At 48.2% G+C, this 25,545-nt stretch overlaps 1 protein-coding gene across 2 annotated transcripts in view; it reads left to right on the forward strand.

The window, feature by feature from the left end:
- Tent4a (terminal nucleotidyltransferase 4A) overlaps positions 1–19,336 on the forward strand; it is a 37,361-nt gene extending 18,025 nt beyond the window's left edge. Inside the window, exons 2-13 of one of the 2 annotated variants that reach the window (XM_085830974.1) lie at positions 444–567; positions 1,353–1,399; positions 2,653–2,773; positions 4,768–4,875; positions 5,808–5,936; positions 9,214–9,427; positions 11,647–11,773; positions 13,297–13,397; positions 13,954–14,126; positions 14,945–15,103; positions 16,649–16,813; positions 17,177–19,336. In XM_085830974.1, the coding sequence (XP_085687100.1) occupies positions 444–567; positions 1,353–1,399; positions 2,653–2,773; positions 4,768–4,875; positions 5,808–5,936; positions 9,214–9,427; positions 11,647–11,773; positions 13,297–13,397; positions 13,954–14,126; positions 14,945–15,103; positions 16,649–16,813; positions 17,177–17,371 (1,663 nt within the window). In that variant the 3' untranslated portion in view covers positions 17,372–19,336. The remainder of the gene's footprint in view (positions 1–443; positions 568–1,352; positions 1,400–2,652; positions 2,774–4,767; positions 4,876–5,807; positions 5,937–9,213; positions 9,428–11,646; positions 11,774–13,296; positions 13,398–13,953; positions 14,127–14,944; positions 15,104–16,648; positions 16,814–17,176) is intronic. The other variant, XM_085830975.1, reaches the window with a different exon arrangement.
- The last annotated feature ends 6,209 nt before the right edge of the window (positions 19,337–25,545 follow it).

The raw sequence follows: 25,545 nt of genomic DNA on the forward strand, positions 1-25,545 counted from the left end.
GGTATATATCAGTGTAATGTGTGTACTATGCCTTCAGAATCCAGAAGAGGGCATTAGGTCCTTTAGAACTAGTCTTACAAAGGCTTTTGAGCCACCTTATGGCTGCTGGGAATTGAACCTGGGTCCTCTGGAAGACCCCAGAGGAGCAAGTACTTCTAACAACAGAGACATCACTCCAGTCTCAGAAGCTGGGTTCTGAGTTGCTCCAAATATATTTTGAACTATAGCAAAAGGTAGAATTCTGCTTAATTATAACTCCTTTTTCTTTTTTTTTTTTTTGGTTTTTTGAGACAGGGTTTCTCTGTATAGCCCTGGCTGTCCTGGAACTCACTTTGTAGACCAGGCAGGCCTCGAACTCAGAAATCCGCCTGCCTCTGCCTCCCGAGTGCTGGAATTAAAGGCGTGCACCACCACACCCGGCTTCCTTTTCTCTTTTTCCACAGACTTCATGAGGAGATAATCGACTTTTATAACTTCATGTCCCCTTGTCCTGAAGAAGCAGCCATGAGAAGGGAGGTGGTGAAACGGATCGAAACTGTGGTGAAAGATCTCTGGCCCACAGCTGATGTGAGTATCTTGTTCACCTTGCACATACCAGTCCATGAGGTTGTGTCAGTTTTGTCCACATGCGCCCACGCTTCCTATTCCCACAGTAGAGCAGCTCCCCAGGCCTATCCCGGGAGCATCACCTGGGAGGGAGCGGCTTAGACGAGCACTCTCCCCTCTACTGTGTCTAGCCCTGGTATAGTCCAGCCTCTGGCTAGCCTGTGAAACTCATAAATAGGAATATTTATATTCTTATAGTCCTTCATTATGCCCACCCCTCCTCTTTCATTCTTGTTTAAAAATTGTGTTAAGGTTAGAAATCTCCCTCCTGCTCCACCCACACTTGCAGTCACTGCAGTTCACAGCATGGAACATGTTTGCTTCATTAGAAATTGCAAGTGGCAGCAGAGCATGGTGGCACATGCCTTTTGTCCCAGCCCTCAGGCAGCAAAGGCTGGAAGTTTGAGGCTCGAGTGGGCTACATAGGGAAGGAAACCCTGCCTTACAACATAACAGAATGCAAGTGTTCCTGGTATGGCACTCCCATGAATGAGTGCGTGTCTGTAGAAATGAGGTACTTGCCTATTTGTAGTCCTTGGTGCAGGCAGCCTGTGCTATATCAGCTGACCAGGGAGCTAACCGCCTGGCCTGGATTTTGATGTAAATAAATGTACAAAGATTTTTCTGGTTTGTTGCACCATTTCATCTGCTTCTTCCCCTAATGTCCAAGCTGGTTTTGTTTGTCCTCTTGTTTTTCAAGGCATGATGGGAGTCTGCTGGCTTGAACTCTGGGACTTCTCTTTCAGGTGCAGATATTTGGCAGCTTTAGTACAGGCCTCTATCTTCCAACAAGGTGAGTGTCAACGCTGACGGCACAGTTGGGTGTTGGCTTATGGAGTGGCGGTGTCTTTGCTTCTGAGGCTTGAATAGCCAGCTAAGGGGAAAGATTGCGGAACACAGGGGAAGTAGGCAGAAAGTTTCATTTGTTAGTTGAGTATTAAGGCAGGAGATTGCTTGCTTGGCAGTTTTCTTCTTGCATTTAATTTCTTTTTTTTTTTTTTTAAAGATTTATTTATTTATTTATTTATTTATTATATGTAAGTACACTGTAGCTGTCTTCAGACACTCCAGAAGAGGGAGTCAGATCTCATTACAGATGGTTGTGAGCCACCATGTGGTTGCTGGGATTTGAACTCCGGAACTTCGGAAGAACAGTCGGGTGCTCTTACCCACTGAGCCATCTCACCAGCCCCGCATTTAATTTCTTACAACACAGAAATGTTGGGCATTAGACAGAAAATGGATGGGAACTGCCTTGGTCTCCTGCTGCTATAGAACAGGACCCTGGGCTGGCTGAACTGTAAACTGTAGAAGTTTCGTTAGCTCTCAGTTCTGGGGACCGAGAAGTCTAAGATTCAGAGTCTTATCTGGGTCTAACTCATCCCTGTAGCAGAGGTCTTGATCCATTTATGAAAACATTGCCCAGAGCCTACTCACCTCAGGAAGGAGGAAGGCCTGAGCTGTTGGTTGAGGGCCACATTTCAGTGGGGGTCTTTGGGGTTTTGATATTGAATAGAAAACGTTAGTGAACATTCAAGCACACTTCTGTGAGAACAGTATTTCCTGAGGATCTTTATGTAGAAGAAGTGTCAGGTTTACATCCTAAAATTGTCTTCTGGGTTCATACTGTCATATACATAATGTATAGGTGGTTTTTGTTGTACACGCTGCTTAGCATTTGGAACTAGCCTGCTAGTATAGCATTTGGCTGTGATGTCAGGACTTAGGAACTGACATGGGCAAAGGCTCTGGAAGCCAAGTAGATTAAAAGTCTTCAGGGATCTCCAGACCTTGAAGCAAGAGCCAGTGACGATAGTATAGATTGCTGAAAACAGTTTATCCATGTCACCTTTTGGTTCCTGGGACTCCGGGGCCCTTTTCACTCTGGCTTTATATACTTAGATGACTCAAGAGCTGCATTCAGGGCTCATGGCTTAGGTACTTATGGGACCTTGTTGATAAGAGACAACATGCTGTGGTGCTGGCCTTCCCGTGGAGGTCACCTGGTGAGGTTTGTTGTGACTGATACAGTTTCTCTCTGTCCAGTGACATAGACCTGGTTGTCTTTGGAAAGTGGGAACGCCCTCCATTACAGTTGTTGGAACAAGCCCTCCGGAAGCACAACGTGGCTGAGCCGTGCTCCATCAAAGTTCTTGACAAAGCTACAGTGAGTATTGGGGGACTGACACCTTCACCTGAAGTCCCCACATGGGGTCAGTGTCCTCTGGTTTTCTTACAGTGGTTAGTGGTTATAATTTGATTGTCCTCCTGTGGTATAACCATACCAGCGACCATCTTCATGATTTACCAGCTGAGAACCTGTTTGGTGATAAGTGGATTTGTTTTCATTGTGAGATCTTAGATTTTCACTCTTGGCCCTAAAAGACAGACTTGTCTGTCTGTCTGTGTCTGTAGAGTAAAGCAAGGCAGAGGATCACTAGGAAGAAACTAGCACTCCACCTGCAGTTGTCCTGGTGTGCAGCTTAGGGATCTGTGTGTGTGTGTGTGTGTGTAAGACCGCACACTAACTTATGCCGAAGGAGGAAACCTGGAGTTCCCTTTGTTGCCTAGCCTGTGTCTACTTAGGAAAGGCACTGTCTCAGGGGAAACTAAAAGATAAGATTGCTTCTAAGAAGTTCCTGGGACGCTTCATCAAAGTGGTTCATGTTAGACAGCTTATGATCTCAGTTTGTGGCCCTGGTATGCACCAGACACCAGCTCTGCTGCCATGGACTGGTGTTCCAGTTTTGAGTTGGTGTGTTACCTCATCTGTAGGGTTTTTGGGGAAAGTGTGAGTTTCAGTCCAGTGGCTGCAAGCTCTGTTGGTACTTTTGCCTGGGGTGGGTGAGTGTTTAGATGGAAGCAGGCCCACTGTGGATTGGATCTTCACAAAGGGTCTAGACTGTCCCTTCCCAGTGGTCGTCCCTCCAGGCCTGGCTCCCATACTGCCTTTTATTTTATTCACCGGAACTCTGCTTAGACATGAACCTTGGGTAAGATGCAGAAGGCCATGTTGACTCAGTCAGTCCTCCACCTCACCAGCAGGCACATGAAGAAACACCCACAATGAATAGCAAGGGAAAGGCTTTGAGCTCCTTTAAACACAGTGGGCAGAGTGACACCTTGCTATGACCAGGGTCCTGCTGTGATCCAGGGAAGGTCCTGCTGTGATCCAGGGAAGGTCCTGCTGTGGACAGGGTCCTACTGTGGTCCAGTGTCTCGCTGTGGCCAGGGTTCTGCTGTGGTCCAGGGTCCTGTTGTGGCTCCATCTGTGCCATGTTTGTTCTTTTTGTCTTTAATTCCTCATCCAGGGGGAAAGCCAGCTGTCTTAGGCACTGACCACTCAGGCTTGCACAGTTAGTGAACTGAGGCCCTTTGACAATGAGGGAGGCAGTAGGGCTTTGCTGTTGGCTCTTGGTGGTGGGATTCAGATGTAGGAGAGCTTATGGGTGGCCTGAGGTTCCTGAGTTGTTGAACTTTTCAAGATCCACACAGAGCATTTGAGGATTGTTGGGTATAACTGCTTAGACATCCCAGACTCCCTGCTCCAGCATGTTGAAAAATGTAGACCTCAGTCACTTGAAGGCATCCCATCCTGGCTGCTGGGTGTGAGAGTGTGCTCTCTCTCTCTCTCTCTCTCTCTCTCTCTCTCTCTCTCTCTCTCTCTCTCTCTCTCCCCCCCCCCCTCTCTCTCTCCCTCTCTCTCCCTCCCTCCCTCCCTCCCTCCCTCTCCTGAGCGTCCTCTGATGATAACCATGGATCTGGATCTTGAAGTGCACGGGCTGTGTGCTGCTGTGTATTTCTCACTGTCTGGTTTTACAGAGCAGCCATGGTGCTCACCTTTGGGTGTGTAGTGTGACTTTGTAGGGTGCATGTGCAGGTCAGGCCTCCCACTTGAGTCCTCTCTCAGGTTCCCATTCCCCTCTTGCTGTCCCACTTCAGAGTCTGCCTGCAGGAGATGGTAGAGTGGGAGTCCTGCTAGGAGAAGACCGGTCATGGACATTGTGTGGAGCTCCATGACCACTGATTTTAACTCCTGACAGAGCCCTTCTCTTTAAAAGTGACATCCATGACCGCCAATTCCCTTTTGTGAAGAAAGAACGGTGAGTGGCTTTCTGGAGATGTAGATGTCACAGCAATTTGTCAACTACATCCTCACAGGTGCCCATCATAAAGCTCACAGATCAGGAGACTGAAGTTAAAGTCGACATCAGCTTTAACATGGAGACTGGCGTGCGGGCGGCAGAGTTCATCAAGAATTACATGAAGGTACTGTTGTCTCAGGTGCCCAGTAGGACAGAGGTGTGAGACCTTGTTACTCATTTTTCTCATGAATGTTAAAAACCTTATGATGGGTCATTGGTAGCAATACAGACAGTGCAACTTCCAGGTTCTGTCATGGGGCCTGTGGGGGCACTCAGGAAGTGTGTAGTTGCTTTCTGATTGGCTTTGTGAGTGACTGCTTCTTTTAGAGCACTCTGGGGAAATGTTCTGTGTTAGTGCACAGCCTCGCTCCTGCTCCCAGCTTTGTGCTACACTCCCAACCTACTTTCTCACTTGCTGGACTCCGTCTAGGTTGGCTTAGTTTAGAGGCCTCAGTGCTTGTGAATGTGAGAGTGGCTGGTGCTTGAGCTGCTGCTTTCTAGAGCTTTGAGTGTTGGCACTCAGGCCACACAGCTAAGCCTGTGGTCTCTTTCCTCTGTCAGTTCCCCTCCTCTGTCATTGATCTGCAGGAGCATTTGCCCATTTCCCTCGCTCGATGTCCCTGCTTTCCCTAGTTCTGTTCAGGGCTGAGCCACCTGCTTACTGAGTGCTGGGATTCTTGTGTTCCACTGATGGGGTCATGGCTTGGGCCGGGGGTGGGGGGTGGCATTACCCTCAGCTAGTGTGAATCCTTAAGCCTAAAATTGGAGTCAGAGTTTTTGGGGGGAGGGGGTAGGAGGATGGGTGAGGAATTCTTTTCCTCACAGGAAGCTTGTCTAGAGTCCCTTTAAAAGTACATCAGCTTTGGGGCTGGAGAGAGAGCTCAGAGGTTTTAAGAGTTTTTTCAATTCAATTCCTAGCAACCGCACAGTAGCTTATAGCTATCTATAATGAGATCTAGTGCCCTCTTCTGGCCTGCAGGTGTACATGCAGGCATAATTAAAACAATAACAAAAAAAAAGTATCAGCTGACCTGTATGCCTCTTGTTGGGTTTCAGAAGTACTCGCTACTGCCATACTTGATTTTAGTGTTGAAACAGTTCCTGCTACAGAGGGACCTGAATGAAGTCTTCACAGGCGGGATCAGCTCCTACAGCCTCATCTTAATGGCCATCAGCTTTCTGCAGGTGAGTGGCCTTCTCTGCACTGTGCTCGAGGCAGAAGTGGTGACCCTCACCCTCACTGTGGGCTAAGGAGGCGCCCTTTTCTGCTTCTCATCACAACGCTTTCTTGGTCAGCACCCGTTCTGTAGGTTGATTCTGTGGGTGTAGGTTTCAGATCCTGGGTGATGCCTGCCTGTGCTTCAGGAAGCTCCGACTTTTACTATACTGAGAACTGTGGATTGTTAGTTTGGAGCAGGAGAGCAAGAATTGGTTTATTCCTATATAAATCATAAAAAGCCTTTTCCACTGGCGCTTATCTGTAAATTATTCCCAAATACCCCGAGAATAAAGGGCAGTTACCAACATGGGGACGAGATGGAGAAATTTCCTTTTGTGTTTTTGAGATAAAGTCACTCTAGTCCTGGATGACCTAGAACTCATGTGCAGCCTGGGCTGGCTTTGGACCCATGGCAGTCCTCTTGACTCAGTTTCCCTGGTGCTGAGACTGCACATGTGAGCCACTCTGCCTGGCAAGCCCTCTGTGATTATTGGTCTTAATTTCAGTGTCATCTCTGCTTTGCGAGTAGAGCACTAGGAGCTGCCCTGTCAGCAGCTGGCCTCCCAAGGCACTCCTCTCCTTGCTGGTTGGTTGGTGATGTTGAGCCAGAACCTCTCACCTACTGACCTGGAGTTCACTTTGTAGCCCAGGCTGGCATTGAAGTAGTAGCAAGTCTTCTGTCTTAGACTCCTGAGCACTGAGATTATAGATGTGAGCTCTTTCGCCTGCTGACTCATGTACAAAATAGCACCTGTGTTAGTTAAAGATTATTGCATTTCTATTGGCTTGAGAAAACATTTGCCTGTGTGTGTTAGCCACCTGAGTGTATGTCCCCACGTATATCACTGAGAGTGTATGTATGCCCCCACGTATATCACTGAGAGTGTATGTATGTCCTCATGTATATCACTGAGAGTGTATGTATGTCCCCATGTATATCACTGAGATTGTATGTATGTCCTCATGTATATCACTGAGAGTGAATACATGTCCCCATGTATATCACTGAGAGTGTATGTATGTCCTCATGTATATCACTGAGAGTGTATGTATGTCCCCATGTATATCACTGAGATTGTATGTATGTCCTCATGTATATCACTGAGAGTGAATACATGTCCCCATGTATATCACTGAGAGTGTATGTATGTCCTCATGTATATCACTGAGAGTGTATGTATGTCCTCACGTATATCACTGAGATTGTATGTATGTCCTCATGTATATCACTGAGATTGTATGTATGTCCCCATGTATATCACTGAGAGTGAATACATGTCCCCATGTATATCACTGAGAGTGTATGTATGTCCTCATGTATATCACTGAGATTGTATGTATGTCCCCATGTATATCACTGAGAGTGAATACATGTCCCCATGTATATCACTGAGAGTGTATGTATGTCCTCATGTATATCACTGAGAGTGTATGTATGTCCCCATGTATATCACTGAGAGTGAATACATGTCCCCATGTATATCACTGAGAGTGTATGTATGTCCTCATGTATATCACTGAGAGTGTATGTATGTCCCCATGTATATCACTGAGATTGTATGTATGTCCTCATGTATATCACTGAGATTGTATGTATGTCCCCATGTATATCACTGAGAGTGAATACATGTCCCCATGTATATCACTGAGAGTGTATGTATGTCCTCATGTATATCACTGAGAGTGTATGTATGTCCTCACGTATATCACTGAGAGTGTATGTATGTCCCCATGTATATCACTGAGAGTGTATGTATGTCCCCATGTATATCACTGAGATTGTATGTATGTCCTCATGTATATCACCGAGTGTATATGTATGTCCCCATGTATATCACTGAGAGTGAATACATGTCCCCATGTATATCACTGAGAGTGTATGTATGTCCTCATGTATATCACTGAGAGTGTATGTATATCCCCATAGCTGCCCAAGTCTCTTTCCCCATGTATATCACTGGTTCTCCTTTGTGAGTGCTTGCTGAGGGTTTGTTATTCCCAATGACACTGCTAGCCTGCAAGTCAGACTGTAGCTCAGACTGTGGTGAGCTTTGATGCAGACGTGTTGCCCCTGAAGCATTCGTCCCCAGGTGTGACAGCGGAGAGGCTTACAGTGCTGAGCCATCACAGTGGGTGACATTACTGTTAGCTACATGGCCTCTGTTTATATCTTGAGTACCCCTGATTTGAGGTAATGTGTTTGGATATCTTGTCAGGACAGGTGATGTTACCTTGAGTGTGGTTTCCCAAGGCTTCCTGGTGTGCTGTTACTGGGATCCTTCTGACTGTCAGACCTCACAGAGCTATATAGATGGGATAACCCTCCTCCTTCTGTGCCTGTGTTGGAGACCACTCACCTGAGGCTGGACCTGGTGTAGCATTCTGCTTATCTCACAGCTGCCTGAGGGAAGAAGGCCGGGCCCTGTACTGGGCTGCCTTGAGTATTTGATTTGGCTCAAAAGCAAGGACATAAAGGCTTGGCAAGAGGACTGCCCTGTTATGTAGAGGAGGGAAGAACTCTGACATTATGAGGGATTATTCCTGGAAGGCCACATTCATGTTTCAGCCCTGTGCTACCAGGACTTGGACACTAGGGAGGCTTGACCCTCACTATCTAGAATTGTGCAAAGGACAAGTTCTCTGTGTGACCATGGAAGCGATGAGCCACACGCTACTCTTGGGTGCTGAGAGTAATAGGCGTGCCCAAGCTCATTCTGTAGTGGGCAGCTCAGGTCTGTAAAGTTGCTGGCACCTGGGAGTTATCAGCGACCGTGGGCAAGAGTCACAGAGAGGATGTGGCTTGCTAGAACAAAGTGTGCTGGTGAAGTAGCCTGACAGTGATGTGTGAAAGCTGGAAGTGAGTTCCCAGGCAGAGTTAGCTCTGTCCACTCACATCCTGGTCCAATGATTGTGATACTGTTCAGTCTCATCCTGCCACCTACTGGTAGCATATCAGGATGATGACATTGATATGAACCGTGCAGCCACCATCCAGAATGTGGAAAACTTACCATTGGCAGCATAAGGGTAACTAGATGTGTGTGTTTGGATGTCGTGGTCTGAATGGATGTTGAGATGTCTTCTTTCTTTCAAGCCTCCCACCGACAGAGGCTGTCCATTGTCTTGTGTTTTCTCAGGTGCTATCGAGTGGGGACCCCTCAGTGGGTTCCTGGAGAGCTGCTAGGTGAGTGTCGTTGGAGTGTAGCTTGAATTCATATGCCGGTGGCTCTCTTGCTTTTACAGTTACATCCAAGAATCGATGCCCGGAGAGCTGATGAAAACCTGGGAATGCTTCTTGTAGAATTTTTTGAACTTTATGGAAGAAATTTTAATTACTTAAAAACTGGTATTAGAATAAAAGAAGGAGGTGCCTATATCGCCAAAGAAGAGATCATGAAAGCCATGACCAGTGGGTACCGACCATCGATGCTGTGCATTGAGGACCCCTTACTGCCTGGTGAGCTTGCCCCCTCTGGCTGGGAGCACAGTGCTGGCTTATCTCTACCAGCAGAACTCAGTGAGAACACTTTCAGGTTTCTAAGGAGTTTACTGCACTTTAAAATGTTTACATTCTGGAAACATCAGAACTAGGAAAGGCTAATCAGGGAATCCTCACAGGAAACATTCACTTCAGGAAGGAAGCATGGGCCAGGAAGTGAAGAGTGGGGTCTCCTGCAGGTGATTCTCCTGGCTTTCCTATGTCGGTGCAAATGTTGCTCTTGCAGTATGTGGTGACTGAGCTAGGACTCCAAGCCCCACTCCGTTGGCACGTGTAAGGGTGCCTGTCTCACCCACTGTGGTAACACTTGGTCTTTAAGTCCTTGCCAATCTGATAACTGCTGCACATTCTTGTTTAGTTATAGTCCTTCCTGGTGCTTGCTCTTCAACTCTGCACATGCCTATTGAGCCTGTCTTGGATGATAGGCTAAATGCATGATGGGATCAGGGCAGGCTGTGACAACAGGACAACGGGAGGCTGCAAAAGCCTTGGCTTTGTTCTTCTTTCGTGGAACTGTGCGCTGCGCTGCAGCCATGGTCTCCTGAGCTGGCCACATTGGTGTTCTGTGCTAGGGGAGCCTTATCCACATGACTCTCAGATCCCAGTTTGTGCCTTCATTTGTATTCAGTCTCTTATTATTCTGCTCCTGTTCCTTATTTATTTATTATCCTCAATTTTTAAAAATAATGTTTTTATTAGATATTTTCTTTATTTACATTTCAAATGTTACCCCTTTGCTGGTTTCCCCTCTGAAAACTCCCTATCCTCATCCCCCTTCCCCCTGCTCACCAACCCACCTACTCCCACTTCCCTGTCCTGGCATTCCCCTATATTGGAGCTTCGAGCCTTCACAAGACCAAGGGGTCTCTCCTCTCATTGATGTCCTACAAGGCCATCCTCTGCTACATATGTGGCTGGAGCCATGGGTCCCTCCATGTGTACTCACTGGTTGGTGGTTTAGTACCTGGGAGCTCTGGGGGGGTCTGATTGGTTGATATTATTGTTCCTCCTATGGGGATGCAAACCTCTTCAGCTCCTTCAGTCCATTCTCTAGCTTCTCCATTGGGGACCCTGTGCAGTGATTGGCTGTGAGCATCCACTTCTGTATTTGTCAGGCTCTGGCAGAGCCTCTCAGGAGACAGCTATATCAGGCTCCAGTCAGCAAACACTTGTTGGCATCCACAATAGTGTCTGGGTTTGTTGTCTGTATTTGGGATAGATCCCCAGGTGAGACAGTCTCTGGATGGCCTTTCTTTCAGTCTCTGCTCCATACTTTGTCTCCGTATCTCCTCCCATGGGTATTTTCTTCCCCCTACTGTCCTCAAATTTAATGATCATTTTTAAACTGTTCGTTCTAGGGTGAGACTAATTTCTTTAAAAATCTATTGAAAGGAAAATAGACAATTCTAGTCAGCTGTCTTTAAGTGGCTAACGGATCCCATAGATGGGGAGGTGGGATTTTCGTGGGAACGTCCTAACAGTGTGTCATCTACTTGAGTGTCCCATGTCTTCAGGTTCTATTTCAGTGTGCCTGCATTACTCCTGGACTGTAGCTGTGTCTAGGAAGATGAAATTCCAATATCCTCCCTAAAATCCCATACTTGAGGTGACTGAGCAGTGAATCTATGTAGGAGTTACAGTTCCTCTTGATGCTAGTGGTAACTTCATTTGCTTTGCTCTGTGAGTTTGTAATACAGCATTCTTCCCTTAAAGGGCTTCCTTCTAGTTCTGATGCTCTGTTTAGTGTGAGCGACCCCGTCACACTGTGTGCCACTTAGGGCTTATCATGGTATTGGTCATGCCAAGTCCACACTGCTGGTTGGTGTGTTGGATATTCTGGATTTCCTTGTGGTGTGGGCTTCCCTTTTTTTTTTTTTTTTTTTTCTTTTTCCCTTTTCTGCTACCTGGGGTCTTAGCAGACTCTGTGAACTGTCAGACACTTGTGACTGCCCCCTTTCCATTGTTAGGAATAGACTGGTCACAGAGTCTGAAGCACTGAACCTGAGTGCAATTGTATACCATGCGCTGTGTACTGCAGTCAGAGGCAGCTTGCAGCAGCTCGCTCGGGTCTGTGTTTACAGTAGCCTGTTGCTTGAGCTGCTGTAGTTGGGAGGCATTTGGTGGTGAGCCCCTATTCACAGTACCTTGTATGAGAGACAGGTGCCTTTGTGTTGCAGGAAACGATGTTGGGCGGAGTTCCTATGGGGCCATGCAGGTGAAGCAGGTGTTTGACTACGCTTACATTGTGCTCAGCCACGCTGTGTCACCGCTCGCCAGATCTTACCCCAACAGGGATTCTGAAAGGTAATGGGTCTTGTGCCTGGGTTCTGGGCTCCTCTTTCCTGTAGAGTAGCAGGTGTACTTTTCTCGTCATGTGCTTCTGTGGCATGGATGGGTACACTGTCATACTTGAGTGGACCTTGAGGAAAGCTTTTAGGGGCAACAAGATGGCTTTTGGGTATCCCGTGGCCTAGGACAGCATTTCTTAGTGGGGTGGTAATTTACTTGGGGCATTCTGTATTAGAGCAGATCCCTGACTTTGGAAGCCTCGGCTGGTGCCTGTCCAGCAGCTGTCAGGTGTGCTTGCTTAGGTTGTGTGCCTGTCCAGCAGCTGTCAGGTGTGCTTGCTTAGGTTGTGTGCCTGTCCAGCAGCTGTCAGGTGTGCTTGCTTAGGTTGTGAGTGGTGCCTGTCCAGCCGCTGTCAGGTGTGCTTGCTTAGGTTGTGTGCCTGTCCAGCCGCTGTCAGGTGTGCTTGCTTAGGTTGTGTGCCTGTCCAGCAGCTGTCAGGTGCGCTTGCTTAGGTTGTGTGCCTGTCCAGCAGCTGTCAGGTGTGCTTGCTTAGGTTGTGTGCCTGTCCAGCAGCTGTCAGGTGTGCTTGCTTAGGTTGTGTGCCTGTCCAGCAGCTGTCAGGTGTGCTTGCTTAGGTTGTGTGCCTGTCCAGCAGCTGTCAGGTGTGCTTGCTTAGGTTGTGAGTGGTGCCTGTCCAGCAGCTGTCAGGTGTGCTTGCTTAGGTTGTGAGTGGTGCCTGTCCAGCAGCTGTCAGGTGTGCTTGCTTAGGTTGTGTGCCTGTCCAGCAGCTGTCAGGTGTGCTTGCTTAGGTTGTGTGCCTGTCCAGCAGCTGTCAGGTGTGCTTGCTTAGGTTGTGTGCCTGTCCAGCAGCTGTCAGGTGTGCTTGCTTAGGTTGTGTGCCTGTCCAGCAGCTGTCAGGTGTGCTTGCTTAGGTTGTGTGCCTGTCCAGCAGCTGTCAGGTGTGCTTGCTTAGGTTGTGAGTGGGTTCAGATCTGAACACCTGCTCTGCCTCTACAGCTGTTCAGCCGTCCTTCAGTTCACAGTTGAGGATAGTCTACAGTGTCTCCTTTAGTCGTAGTCAGGCATACTTATTTCTAAGTTCAGCTTAGCTGCTATAGTATGTGCACATGGGGAGCAGGAGGAGACAAGAGTGGAAGGGGAGAAATGGGCTGAACACACTGCTGTCGGCAGTGTGAATGTCTGTTCCAGAGCTGGCTGCCGCAGGAAACTGTTAGGAATGGGCCTGGCTTTCCATGATTGTCCAGCCCCTAGCCTGTTTTGGGTGCCTGGGTATCTCTCCTCACCTGTGCAGTAGGAAACAAAGTGTCAGGACTTCATGACCACCGCTTAAACTGGATTGAAGCCATCATTTGTAGACAGATTTTGGTTAAGGACTTCTACATAATGAACCTACCTTTATCCGTACCGTGATCTCATGGTACTATGAATGTAAACATGTCAGAACTCATGCTCTCTCCTGTCTTTAATGAGCCTCACATCTGACACCTAGTGTTTATGTCCAACCCTGTTCTCTGCAGTACTTTAGGAAGAATCATCAAAGTCACCCAGGAAGTGATCGACTACCGGAGGTGGATCAAAGAAAAGTGGGGTAGCAGAATCCTCCCGTCTCCAGACCTTGGTGAGAGACTGACAGTGTGAGGCGTGGCCCTCTCACCATAGACAGAAGCATCTCTGCCCTCTTGTAGGGTTGTTCAAGCTGTGAAAGTAGCTCCTTTTCTACTTTGTCTGATAGGCCATCCGTTCTGTAAGCTCTGGACCCTATAGAAATCCAGTCGTAGCTGCAGTAAACGAAGGGAAGGAGCAGATGGAAGTGGTTGCTAATGTTGCATTTAATTAAACGGAGGTATACTCCAACACAGTGGCAAGAAATCACTGAGATGCTGATAGATTTTGTTCCAAATCTTAGAAATCCAGTGTGTATTTGTTTCAGAATTCTACATCCTACATTGACATTGGACATAGTTGTTTTATGTTTATAGTTTATGACAGCTACAGATTAATTCTTACACAGCACTGGACAAATGTTAGTGTTTTCTGGTAACTAGTTTGATTCACATTTAAAATTAGATTAACTCAGATACAAGGTTTGGTTTGTTAGCATTCAGAGTTCAGCAGCCTTGTGCTTCGAGCACATTGTACTAATCACTAACCTGGACTTTGCTTTCCTGCCCCAGACAACAGGATTAAGATAAAGGAGAGAATCACCACGTGCAATGGGGAGCAGATGCAGAGTCGGGAGCCCAGCTCCCCTTACACCCAGCGCCTGACTCTGTCCCTGTCCAGTCCCCAGCTGCTGTCTTCAGGCTCTTCTGCTTCTTCCGTGTCCTCACTTTCTGGAAGTGACATTGTGAGTGGGCTTTTGCTCTTGACTCGTCCTCCTTATGGGGTGGCCACTGTCCTTGTTATCTGTAGCAGGGAGTTCAAGACCTACTCCTCCTCCATCTCAGTCCCTTGCTGGTGTGTGTGTGTGTGTGTGTGAGTGAGTGTGTGTGTGTTGAGTATATATGTGAGTGGGTGTGTGTGGGTGTGGGTGTGTGTGAGAGAGGTGTCTGTGTGTGAGAGATGTGCTTGTGTGGGAGTGTCTGTGTGAGAGAGATGTGTGTGTGTGTGTGAGAGAGATGTGTGTGTGTGGGTGTGGGTGTGTGTGAGAGAGAGGTGTGTGTGTGAAGATGTGTGTGTGTGTGAGATGTATGTGCGTGTGTGTGTGTGTGTGTGAGAGAGAGAGAGAGAGAGAGAGGGAGAGAGAGAGAGAGAGAGATGTATGTGTGTGTGTGAGATGTATTTGTGTGGATATCTATGGAGTATATGTGAGGTATGTGTGTGGGGGAGGTTGGGTGTGTGTGTGTGGTGTCAGTGTCTGTCTTTGTTAGGTGTTCTTTGACATAGGCTTTAAGAACCCCAAGCTGTGTTGCTCAGATGACCCATTAATAGCACTCAGCCAAACTGTGGACTTTGAGTGTTTTTTTGAGAAATGGGTTAGAGATTTACAGGTTAGGTCCATGTGGCTCATCTGCATTTTCTGCAGCCTAGTCTTTCCCACACTGCGGTGACTGAGGAAGGATAGGTTTGCTGTAATGGCCTTTCCTAGCTTCCTTCTTGAAGGCGCCTGGCTCACACCTCAGCAGCGCTGTGCTTATGACTCTCCTTGTTTCTGCTGCGCTCTAGGACTCCGACACGCCGCCCTGCACCACACCCAGTGTTTACCAGTTCAGCCTGCAAGCACCCACTACCCTGATGGCCAACCTGCCCACAGCCTTGCCAATGCCCAGCAGCAAACCCCAGCCTGCTGCTTCCAGAACGTTGATCATGACAACAAACAACCAGGTACAGGCTTCCTCCCCGGGGACGGCATCTGGGCCAAGCAGGACCCTAGATCAGCGTTCTTGTGGACGGCCGGGTCTAGTGCTGTCTCCTGGCAGTCATCGTGCTTTGGTGGCTGCAGTTGTTACTCAGCCTGTTGTGTAACGCAGTCTCTGACCTGGAGTCTGATGTGGTTCTGGAGCACTGGATGCCTCTGACAGGTGCTCTCTCAGTGCTGCTTCGCATGCAGTAGTGTCCAGGGCACGCACTGCTGGCTGCGTAGACACTTGCTCTCTCTCCAGAAACTCAGTGTCAGCATGGGCTTAGATTCTCTGTTAGTCAGTCAGTACTTGGGACTTCTCTTTTTAAATTTTATATAAAGTGAATCAAAAGAAAAGAATAGAAATTCAGTATTGCATTGGATTTGTATACACTCAGTGCATTATTAACTGGAAAGGAGAAGCAGCATCTGAAGTGGGAGTTGAGTGTGAAACAGAACAGAAGCATGCAGATGTCTTTCCTGGAGTCCTCTCTGGCCCTGCTGAGATCCATTCCCACGCAGCTGCTTGGAAGCTGAGCTCTACTAAAGCATGTGACTCTAATGTTGGTGAGCGTTGGACACACTTCCCCCAGTGTAGCCCAGACTACAAACCTCAACGAGTGCACGCGTGGAACTTTCCAAGGCAGTTGTTGAAGCTATTAAATTCTACCCCACTTCAACCTGACTGTCTGCTTCTGGAAAGGACACTGCCCACCCTCCCACTCTGGAGGCCTCTTTGTCACTCGCCAGGACAGTGTCTCGGAGAGCCCAATGCAGGGCCAGCTTCAGTTTCCTGCTGGAGGTGTTTTGGACCTGGGGTGTCTAAGAAAGTATAGGTGTGGATCCCAGTTGGTTGTCACAGTTGTATGCATATCCTGTGTGAGTGTGAGTCAGGCTGAGCTTGAAACCAAAGTTTGCTGTAATGGCCTGTAACAGAGTGCTGGTATCCGATTCTTCACCATGTGCTTTCTACAGAGGTAGCCAGGCAGCTGCAGCTGCTATTCCCCTGTGGAGCTCTACTGTCAAGGCTTAGCTCCTACTGTAGCAAGTCTCTCTGCAAGTGCTGGGTAAAGCAGCGATGCCTGCATCGTCAGGCTGAGAGTGGCTCTTACCAGCTTTCTTTTGCTTTGGGTGGGACAGATAATGCGGTGGCCAGAAAGAGCTGCCCTCTTTGACTCTTCCTTGTGTTCCTCTGTTCCTCTGGGGTCTGAGGGGTGTTCACTTTGGGGCTCATTCTAGGGACTAAATTGACAGTTGCTGTTTTGATGGCTCTAATTGTTTTGAATTTGGTTTGATCTTTGGAGAATGTTAGATTTTATGACCTAGTGACTGGTATAACTTGGTATTGTAATTGCTGTTTGAGAAGATGAGGTGTTTGTAATTCCAAGGCCACAGTGTCCTTAGGTCACAACAGAAGCTGTGCTCCGTGGAGGTGTGTGTGAGTGGACTCGCACAGCCAGCCGCACACTACTTTCACTTAGTGTGAAGCTTTCACTTGTGGGAAGCTCATGTTTCTCTTTTCCTTCTAGACCAGGGTTACTATCCCTCCACCAACCCTCGGAGTCGCCCCTGTTCCTTGCAGACAGGCTGGTGTCGACGGAACCACATCTTTGAAGGCTGTTCACAGTGTAACTTCCCCAGCCATTCCCTCGGGATCCCCCAACCCACTGTCTAGTCCTCATCTATATCACAAGGTAAGTGTCGTCTGCTGCTGGGCTACTTACTGCAGCCATTTGCTCATTCGGGGGCCTGCACCCCTTGGAACTGAATTCCCCTGCATACTCTCTGGTTGGTGGTTCAGTCTCTGTGGGCCCTCATGGGCCCAGGTTTGTTGACTCTGACCCTGCAGGGACCTTCTCACACCCATGAAGAGGCAGAGCAGATTAAAAGCCTGTAGGCCCTGAGTGGAGCCATAGTCTGTTCAGAGGGAAGGGTTCCCTCTGCTTACTGCACGGCGCAGCAGGGATTATGTGGCTACGGGTTCCTGTTGTACATTGTGTCTTTTCACCTCATGGTCTGTGTGCTGCACTCCAGCCCTGCTTTCTCTCTCTCTCCAGCAGCACAATGGCATGAAACTGTCCATGAAAGGCTCCCACAACCACACTCAGGGTGGCGGCTACAGCTCTGTGGGCAGTGGAGCTGTGAGGCCTCCTGTAGGCAACCGAGGACATCATCAGTACAACCGCACTGGCTGGAGAAGAAAAAAGCACGCACATACAAGGGACAGCCTGCCCGTGAGTCTCAGCAGATAATAGTCCTGACTGACTGCCCACAGGCCTCGCTCGGGCACCACAGGGGAGCCGAGACCAGCATCCAGCACCTCCACCGCTGTCTGCCGAGCGCAGCCCAGCACTGGTCACTCTGCATGTTTGTGTGGTGGCCGCATCCATCTTACAGAACAGCTCCTTGTGCTCATCTGTGAAGCCTTACTACATGTGGATGTGCGTCTGCCTGCCTAGAAGTCTTCATCCGTGCCCAGCAGGGCGGCCTAGGAGTGTCAGGGACTGGATGTGCAGCCGGGTCAGCTAGGTGTCCATTTGGGGTTCTCATCGTGTCTGTCACAGGCAGAGACGCCAAGCCCTGCTCCATGTCTTCTGACGGAGTGGGCAGGCTGCTGTTTTACTGCCCTCATGTCTTGTTTGAAAATTTGGGACTGTTTTTCTATGTAAATATTGAAAACTTATGATTTGTGCAATAACTCAGATATTTTTTATTTAATTTCATATTTTCACATAAGTTATATTTAAGGGAGGAGGGAATTTTTTTTTAAAACACGCTTAAATCCTTTCCCAATTTGCATTTTCTAAGTTGGGTTCCTCGTGTTGGCTGGTTATCTGATAGCATCCTGACATGAACACCGTGAGGAGGGAGGGGCCTGTGGGCTTTGTTTTTATGTCTTTTCTTTTGGTCAGATGCAGTGAAGGAGCCAAGTCAACCTGATGGTTCTGTGAGGCCAGTGTGTACCTGGCAGCCTGACTGTCGGCCTTGGGCCGTTGTCCTCTCTGACCACGAGTTCTGACATTTTGGTTTGGGTTTTTAAAAACTAGACACCAAATCCAGCATTTAAAGTGCCAGAAGTAAGAACCTCTAAGGGGAGAAGAGGTTGTCATGTCGCATAAATCGTAAAGAATTGTGACTCTGGGCGTGCTTCGGTCATTAAGTGACGTGGTCTAGAGTCACGGGCCTGGTGAGTATCGTTACAGACAATGGCACCCAGATTTAGGAATGTGGAGAAAGGGATTTTGTTGATTCCATTGAGGAATCTGCATAGGTATGCACTCGTTCTGTTAAGAGCAAATATCTGAAAAGGACCTCCGCTGTCCAGGCACATGGGGGTATTTTAATGTATCACAGGAGAGCACAGCCCCAGTGTGGGCCCCGGAGCGGCTGGTGCCTGGCGTCAGAAGCATACAGGTATACTATGCAAGTGTATTCTGCCACAACCACTGTCTTTGTTACTTTTTTTGAACAAGAATCCATCCATTGCCTGACCCTCATTGTCAAGCACCACAGTAGTCCTGGAGTGCTTGCAGTTGTAGGCCCTCCGACTTCCGCTTCTAAAATGGGGGTCTGGACCTGCTGCACACCACAGGCAGGTTGCTTCTTGTCCACCAGTACAGAGTGTCAAGCCGAGTGCTGTGCCACCTGATTGACATGCAGCAGTGGGAATTCTGAATGGATGTCTGAGTGACATTGGACACCTCGCCAAGGACAAGCTCTGTGTGTCTGGGTCTGCCTCCTGCTGCCATGGTGAGGCTGTTGACTCTGGGAGGCATTCCAGAGCAGAGGAGCACATGGGTCTGCAGCTCATGAGGATTGGAGTCATCCAGAATATTTAAAATTATTTAAATTGTGAAGCCTGTTGCTAAAGAATATTTATGAACACTGGTCCATAGCCTGTACTAATTTACACATTAGCAATATTGACTGTATCTGCATTAAGGAGCCACCGTGGGGCCGTTCGAGTGACCCGCAGATGTGCGTTTTAAAGTTCTGTCATCCACAGGCACAGGTATGTGTCCATCCCCGTCATGGTGAACCAGATGAATTGGCCTGGCGACCACTGTGGCCATATGCTACAGTTTACAAAATGATACCATGTTTAAATTTTCTGTGCGGACAACAATGTGGACACTAAAATTAACATATTTTTATGTAAAGTTTTTCTATTCTTTGATCTTTAATAAACTTTAGATGCTAGATACTTTTCCTCTGAAGGGTGGGGTAGTTTCTGCATTAGCTGCTTGCTGGGGTTTTATCCAAGCCCAAGCTCAACCCTGTAGCCAGGGTGGTGCTGGGTCATTTTGCCACAATGTGGGGTAGTGCCACTGTGAGTATAGCAGGAGGATTGCACACTGTATTGTGCTGTGTTCTGTACTTAGATATTCCAGTGGCTGTCACACTTAAAGCTCCCAAGTATGCGGCACTTTCAGCCTGTAAGTGACAGGACATTGACTGCTCAGCCCAGTCAGTGTGTGTGTGGTGGGATATCGTGTCTTAAACGTGTCTTGTGAATCAAACATGCCAACACAATAGTCTCTGCTCCATTGCCTGGGTCACTCTTAGCGAAGGACCAGTTCATGACCATAGAAGCCTCAGTGAATTCCAAGCAAGGTCAGGAAGCCCATAGTAGGCTGTTTTTCTTGGAAGCAAGTGTGTAGAGGCTTGTATTTGTTCTGACCTCAGGAGTGTGAGGCTGACCATGCAATGCAGACTGTTGGCTGTCTTGGAGAAAGAGCATTGTTTTTATTCTTGACAGTTTACCTGCAAGTTGTCAAGCCCCGGGTGTGTGTTCAAGCAGTGTGTGCAGAAGTGAACCTGTACCTCATAGCTCAGTTGGCTCAGGTAGGGAGAGGCCTTATGGATAAGCTAGAGCTGCTCAGTCATAAAGCTGAGAAGCAGGCCTGATGCTGTGCTGACACTGCCTCTCAGGACTCATGGCAGATGGAAACGGAGCCACAGGCCTGAGTCTGTGAACACTTCTGGCTTGGGCCTGTCTTCCTTCCTTCCTTCCTTCCTTCCTTCCTTCCTTCCTTCCTTCCTTCCTTCCTTCCTTCCTTCCTTCCTTCCTTCCTTCCTTCCTTCCCTCCCTCCCTCCCTCCCTCCCTCTCTCCCTCCCTCCCTCCCTCTCTTTCATTTTTTCCTTCCTTCCTTCCTTCCTTCCTTCCTTCCTTCCTTCCTTCCTTCCTTCCTTCCTTCCTTTCTCTTTCTTTCCCTCCCTCCCTCCCTCCCTCCCTTCCTTCCTTCCTTCCTTCCTTCCTGATTAATTTTATTTATTTTATGTGTATAAGTACACTGTAGCTGTACAGATGGTTGTGAGCCTTCATCTATTTGTTGGGAATTGAATTTAGGACCTCTACGCGCTCCAGTCAGCCACACTTGCTCAGTCCCTGCTCTCTCCGCCCAAAGATTGATTTATTATTATAAATAAGTACACTGTAGCAGTCTTCAGATGCACCAGAAGAGAGCATCAGATCTTGTTAAGGGTGGTTGTGAGCCACCATGTGGTTGCTGGGATTTGAACTCTTACCTGCTGAGCCATCTCTCCAGCCCTTGGGGCTGTCTTCTGAGTATATAACCTGGACAGTTTCTGTACAGATGTTCCACAGGCTGCCAACTCAATGGGTCTTCAAGCATACCTTCTCTTGCTCCCTGGGCCCTGCAGCCATTTGCTCTCAGGGGAACTTGCAGGGTGGCCTTGAGCACCCGATTTGTCAGCCTCTGTTGGTTGCCTCCCCTGACTGCATTCTTTCACCATTGAGAGGTTTCCACTCCTGAGTGTTCCCACTGTCCCTTTGGGTCTCAGACACCTCCTCACCGGGTTGCATTCCTCCAGGCCTTTCTTCTACATCCATCACTGAGAGCCGTCACTGCCTGGGATCCTCAGCACAGCACTGCAGACCTCGCTTGGGTGCTGGCTTTTCCCTTCAGTGTTTTTAGTTGCCATGGATGCCTGCTTGCTCTAGACCTGTCCATATTCACACACACCGTATTGAGATCCTCATAGAAAGGGAACCTGTAGGTCTGGGGAGATGGTGCGGCCCATAAAGGGCTTGCATTACAGTCATGAGGACCTGAGCCCATCTCTAGCATCATGCAAAACCAGCTGGGGACTTTGAAGGCAGCAGGATCACCGGCTGGCCAGCCTAGCCTAACTGGTGAGTGCCAGACTGTGTAGGAAGCCAGCAGTGTGGATAGTCCTTGTTAGTTGGCAAAGTACAGTTGGCAATGGGGACATCACCCTGGTGCACAGCCCCTACCAGGAGACATCCCCAGCTAAGACCAGAGGGAGATCTGTGGACCTGTTGGGGAGTCAGAGCAGACAGAAAGTGGCTGAGTTTCTAGAACAGTGTTCTAACTGCTGCCATTGGGACCGCCTACCCAGGTGCCTGTTTGTCAGTCACCCCTCTCCCCGACTCTGTGACCTCTGTACCCATTTTCTTAAGTTATGAACTAAACCCTTACATACAGAGAAAACTCAACTGTCCGACCCAGAGTGGCCCCTGATCAACATAAACATGTCAGACCTGAAGGGATTCACACATGGAGATAAGCCATCAATTTAAAGGCTCTAATTTGTGTGAGGAACTGATTTTTAATAACAGATCAGAAAGAAGCCATTTTAATGCATAGCTTTCTCTTGCATTCATTGAACCTTAGTGTTCTTTCATATTTAAGATTCTTAGGGTCTTGGGGAATTTGGAGTAAAGGAAAGTTACTTAGGTTTAAAATAGAGTCATCGACACTGTGATGCACTGGTGTACGAATCACTTAGGATGGCATAAGAGACACCACCAGGGGCTGGTGAGATGGCTCAGTGGGTAAGAGCACCCGACTGCTCTTCCGAAGGTCCGGAGTTCAAATCCCAGCAACCACATGGTGGCTCACAACCATCCGTAACGAGATCTGACTCCCTCTTCTGGAGTGTCTGAAGACAGCTACAGTGTACTTACATATAATAAATAAATAAATCTTTAAAAAAAAAAAAAAAAAAAAAAAAAAAAGAGACACCACCAGTTGCCCGATAGCTATTTTCTTTTGTCACTTCTTAGGTTTATAGTGCAAAACTCAGGTTTAAATAGAAAGCGAATAATTCTGGATACCAAGTGAATAGTTTCATTGGGTGCTCTGTACTGTGTTGAGTACCATTTTGCTTGTGGAGACGCACAGTCAGTGTCCTTCTACCCAAGGATGGCTATGCAGATAGCTGTACTCACCCAAGGTACCTTCTGAGTTGAAGGCAGTCCTAAATTCATGTTGCTTCACATCCATTCAGGATAGAAGGTGGACTGTCTCAAGGTATGTCATCCAGACATCTGCCTCATGGTGCCACCTCCTGGCACCCATTGCCTGCTGATGGGACAGCCGCATGTGGCCTACTTGCCCAGCCACATTGAACCCACCCTGACATGTCTGCCTCAAAAGCCCTTTCTCAATGTGTGCTCACACCTGTGTGCTGGTAGCTCTGCATGGGAATCCTATTGATAATTCCCAGGACCCAAGAAAGATGTTGGCTTGGGGATATTTTTTTCTCTTTCCCCACATGTAGCTATTCCTGTATGTGGCTTCTAAGGCAAATTGGGTACTGCTAGAGATAGAGTCACTACACTCTCATTTCCATCTTCTGAAATGGCTCATTCCATCATACCGGGTGTTTTCTTTTGATGTAGAACCTTCTCTGGGAGACCACACCTTGATTTCCCCCTTTGATTCTCAGCAGAATTTGAATGCTGGGAGGTGCAGCCATCTTGAAAACATAGCTGCATGGGTGGTACGGTAAAGGAGGAGGGCAGGGTAGCTCTGGGGTTCTAGGAGGCACCAGAGCCCTTTTCATGAGCACAGATGGAACATTTACATGCAGGATGAACCTATTCCTGGCGCTACAGGCTCTCAGCTGAACACAACGGAGGTGTATAAAAAGCACCTGAAATACAAGCTCATGAGTGGTCCTGTAGGAGGTGTTACAGGTTGGGGTATGCCGGGAAATAATAAAAAAAATAGCACCATCCCACGCTATACCCAGCTACTCCGCCCTAGGGCTCTCCAACTCTAGGCTAGCCCCATGCAGTGGTCTTCCTGGCTGCTGTTCATCTGCCTCAGAGCCTCTTGCACCTTCTCAGCCATCTACCCCCTGCGGCTAGTTATCACAAATCCCAGTAACCCAGTAAATCAAAACTCTAGAAGCTTATAATTAATCAGTCAGATTTATATGTCAATAAATTCTCAATTCCCAAGATGCCCTCACAATAATTTCAGAGCTAGTTGGTAATGATACAAGCTGCCCACCCAGATTGGACAAGTTATCCCAATTATTCTATCCTTTTATGATATTCATAGCTACCTGTGGCTATTTAAAGCCACACGGAATCTGGAGCATCTTCCTCTATCTTCCTTCCTTCTCCCCTGTCCTCTCTTTCTGTCTCTAAAAATCTCTGCCCCCTTTCTTTTCCACTGCCCAATCACAGGCTTCTCGTATTAATATTTAAATCAATTTGGGGAAAATTCTGCTACATTGGGGGAACATTTGCTTGAAATCCTGCCTGGCCTTCCTCCTGAATTTGGGGGGACATGCCCCATGAATGAAGCCCCTAACAGCCCAGAAACACAGTTTTAAGACAGCACACCGAACACTTAGCTCTGCCTTTCATTCTAACGTCTGTGTTTTACTGAACCACTTGATTTGGGCTAAGGAAGGCACGTACTTTGCATCTCGGCCCTGAAATTGGTGCCTTTGTTCCAGAAGGGGCAGCTCCCATACCCCTGAAAATATCTACAGAGGGATGAAGCCCTGTCCACTCTGGTTTCATGTCTGCCTCCTATCTAGTGAGGGGTTGGACATGTGATGATCTCAGTCAGGGACTTCTGTGCCCAGTCAGAGCTGATTTCTCCACTCTGTCCTCCTTAAAGCTCTACATCCCAGCTCAGCCTGAACGTGTAAGCAGTAACCACACAGACAGCCTTGGCTGCCCCTGGAGGGCGTCCCGATGAGCTCTGGGAGGCTGTGTCTGCAAGGTCCAGTGGCTCCCCCTACAGGTAGAAGTTCTCTCTGAGAATGGCATTCAGAGCCTTTGCCTTTCCTGCTATGGAAGCAGTGTGCCCAAGAGAAGAGAGAGGGCACCCTTGTTCCAATCTCTCAGGTGCTCTGCCAAACCATGGTCAGAACTCGGGAGCACCCGTCTTGTCAGGTTGCTGGCTATCTGACCTCTCACCACCAGGAAAACTGTTCTCCCAGGTAGGCAGAGTTAAGATTTACTTAGAAACCAGGCAGGACACTCAGGATTTCAAAGTCCTTGGGAGGTGGGGGTGGGGGAGGTGAGACTGCAGTTTTCCTCCGTTGAGGAACAGAAAGGTCGGTGACATGCTAACAGTGACAGTAAAGGGAGCTTTGGGGATGCTGCCTCTTGGGAGCCATGGAGACATTGATGTTGACCCAGTGCTGCCTGGGGACCACTTGGGGGTTATTTCTAGGTTGTTCATCAGATATATCCCCATCCTAGAACTGGCTGTAGAGTTCTTATTCTGAGTTCTAGTGTGGCCAGGGGATTGCTGGCCATCATGGTCCACCATGTGCTGGGATGGGACCCTGACTAGTTCCCCATGCCATGCTGCTCAGTCTTTCTCAGGAGGATGGCTTCCCCACCCTCAGGGGCCCTAAGAACTGTGATGAGAAGCAGGAGTACATAGGGTTGGGGGGGGTGCAGTATCTAGGATCCCTGTCTGTGCTCGCTGCTATAAGCGCTGGCAGAGGATGCTGTGCCCTTTTAACTGGATTGAGATGAGGTAGCCCACTGGGTGTGTTGAGGAAGGTGTGTGTCCACAAAGTACCCTGAAGTCAGCAGAACACACAGCCTTCCCTCCAGACATGTACCTGGGCCTTCAGGTGTGGCTCCTTGACTCCCATCCTTTTCTCTTCTCTCCAGTGCTCTTTGTCTGGCTGCCTTCATACAGGCTTTCTGGAATTCCTCGTGAGCTACACAGGTACCACCCTTCAGTTCTCAAACAAGGATGGAGGAGGGTGACTGAGGTTCCAGTGTGGTGTAGCTGGAGTTATCTGTCATCTGTAGGACCTCGGGGTTAACTATAGAGAGATTCTATCATGCATTGTGAAAGCATTCACCTGCCATTCAGTAACAAAGCCTATGGCAGTAAGCTGAGGCAGAAAATAGGAGGGGGGAGTTCCAATGGAGAGAGAGAGACAGAGGGGGAGGGGGAGAATTCTGAGATTCACCTGTACATAGAGGAAGAGGGTAACATGAGACTGAGAACCAGGGAACCACCCATATGGCATGACTTAGACTTTAAACTGAAGTCTAAGCTAGTGGAAATGAGCCAAAGCTACTGGCCTAGACATTTGTTCCTATATAAGAAGTCCCAGAGTCGTTATTTTGGAGAACTTACGTGCAAACGAGAAAGCCCGCAGATACAA

This window comes from Mus caroli, unplaced genomic scaffold (assembly GCF_978045245.1).
Source record: "Mus caroli unplaced genomic scaffold, Mus_caroli_1 scaffold_15, whole genome shotgun sequence".
Lineage (NCBI taxonomy): Eukaryota > Metazoa > Chordata > Mammalia > Rodentia > Muridae > Mus > Mus caroli.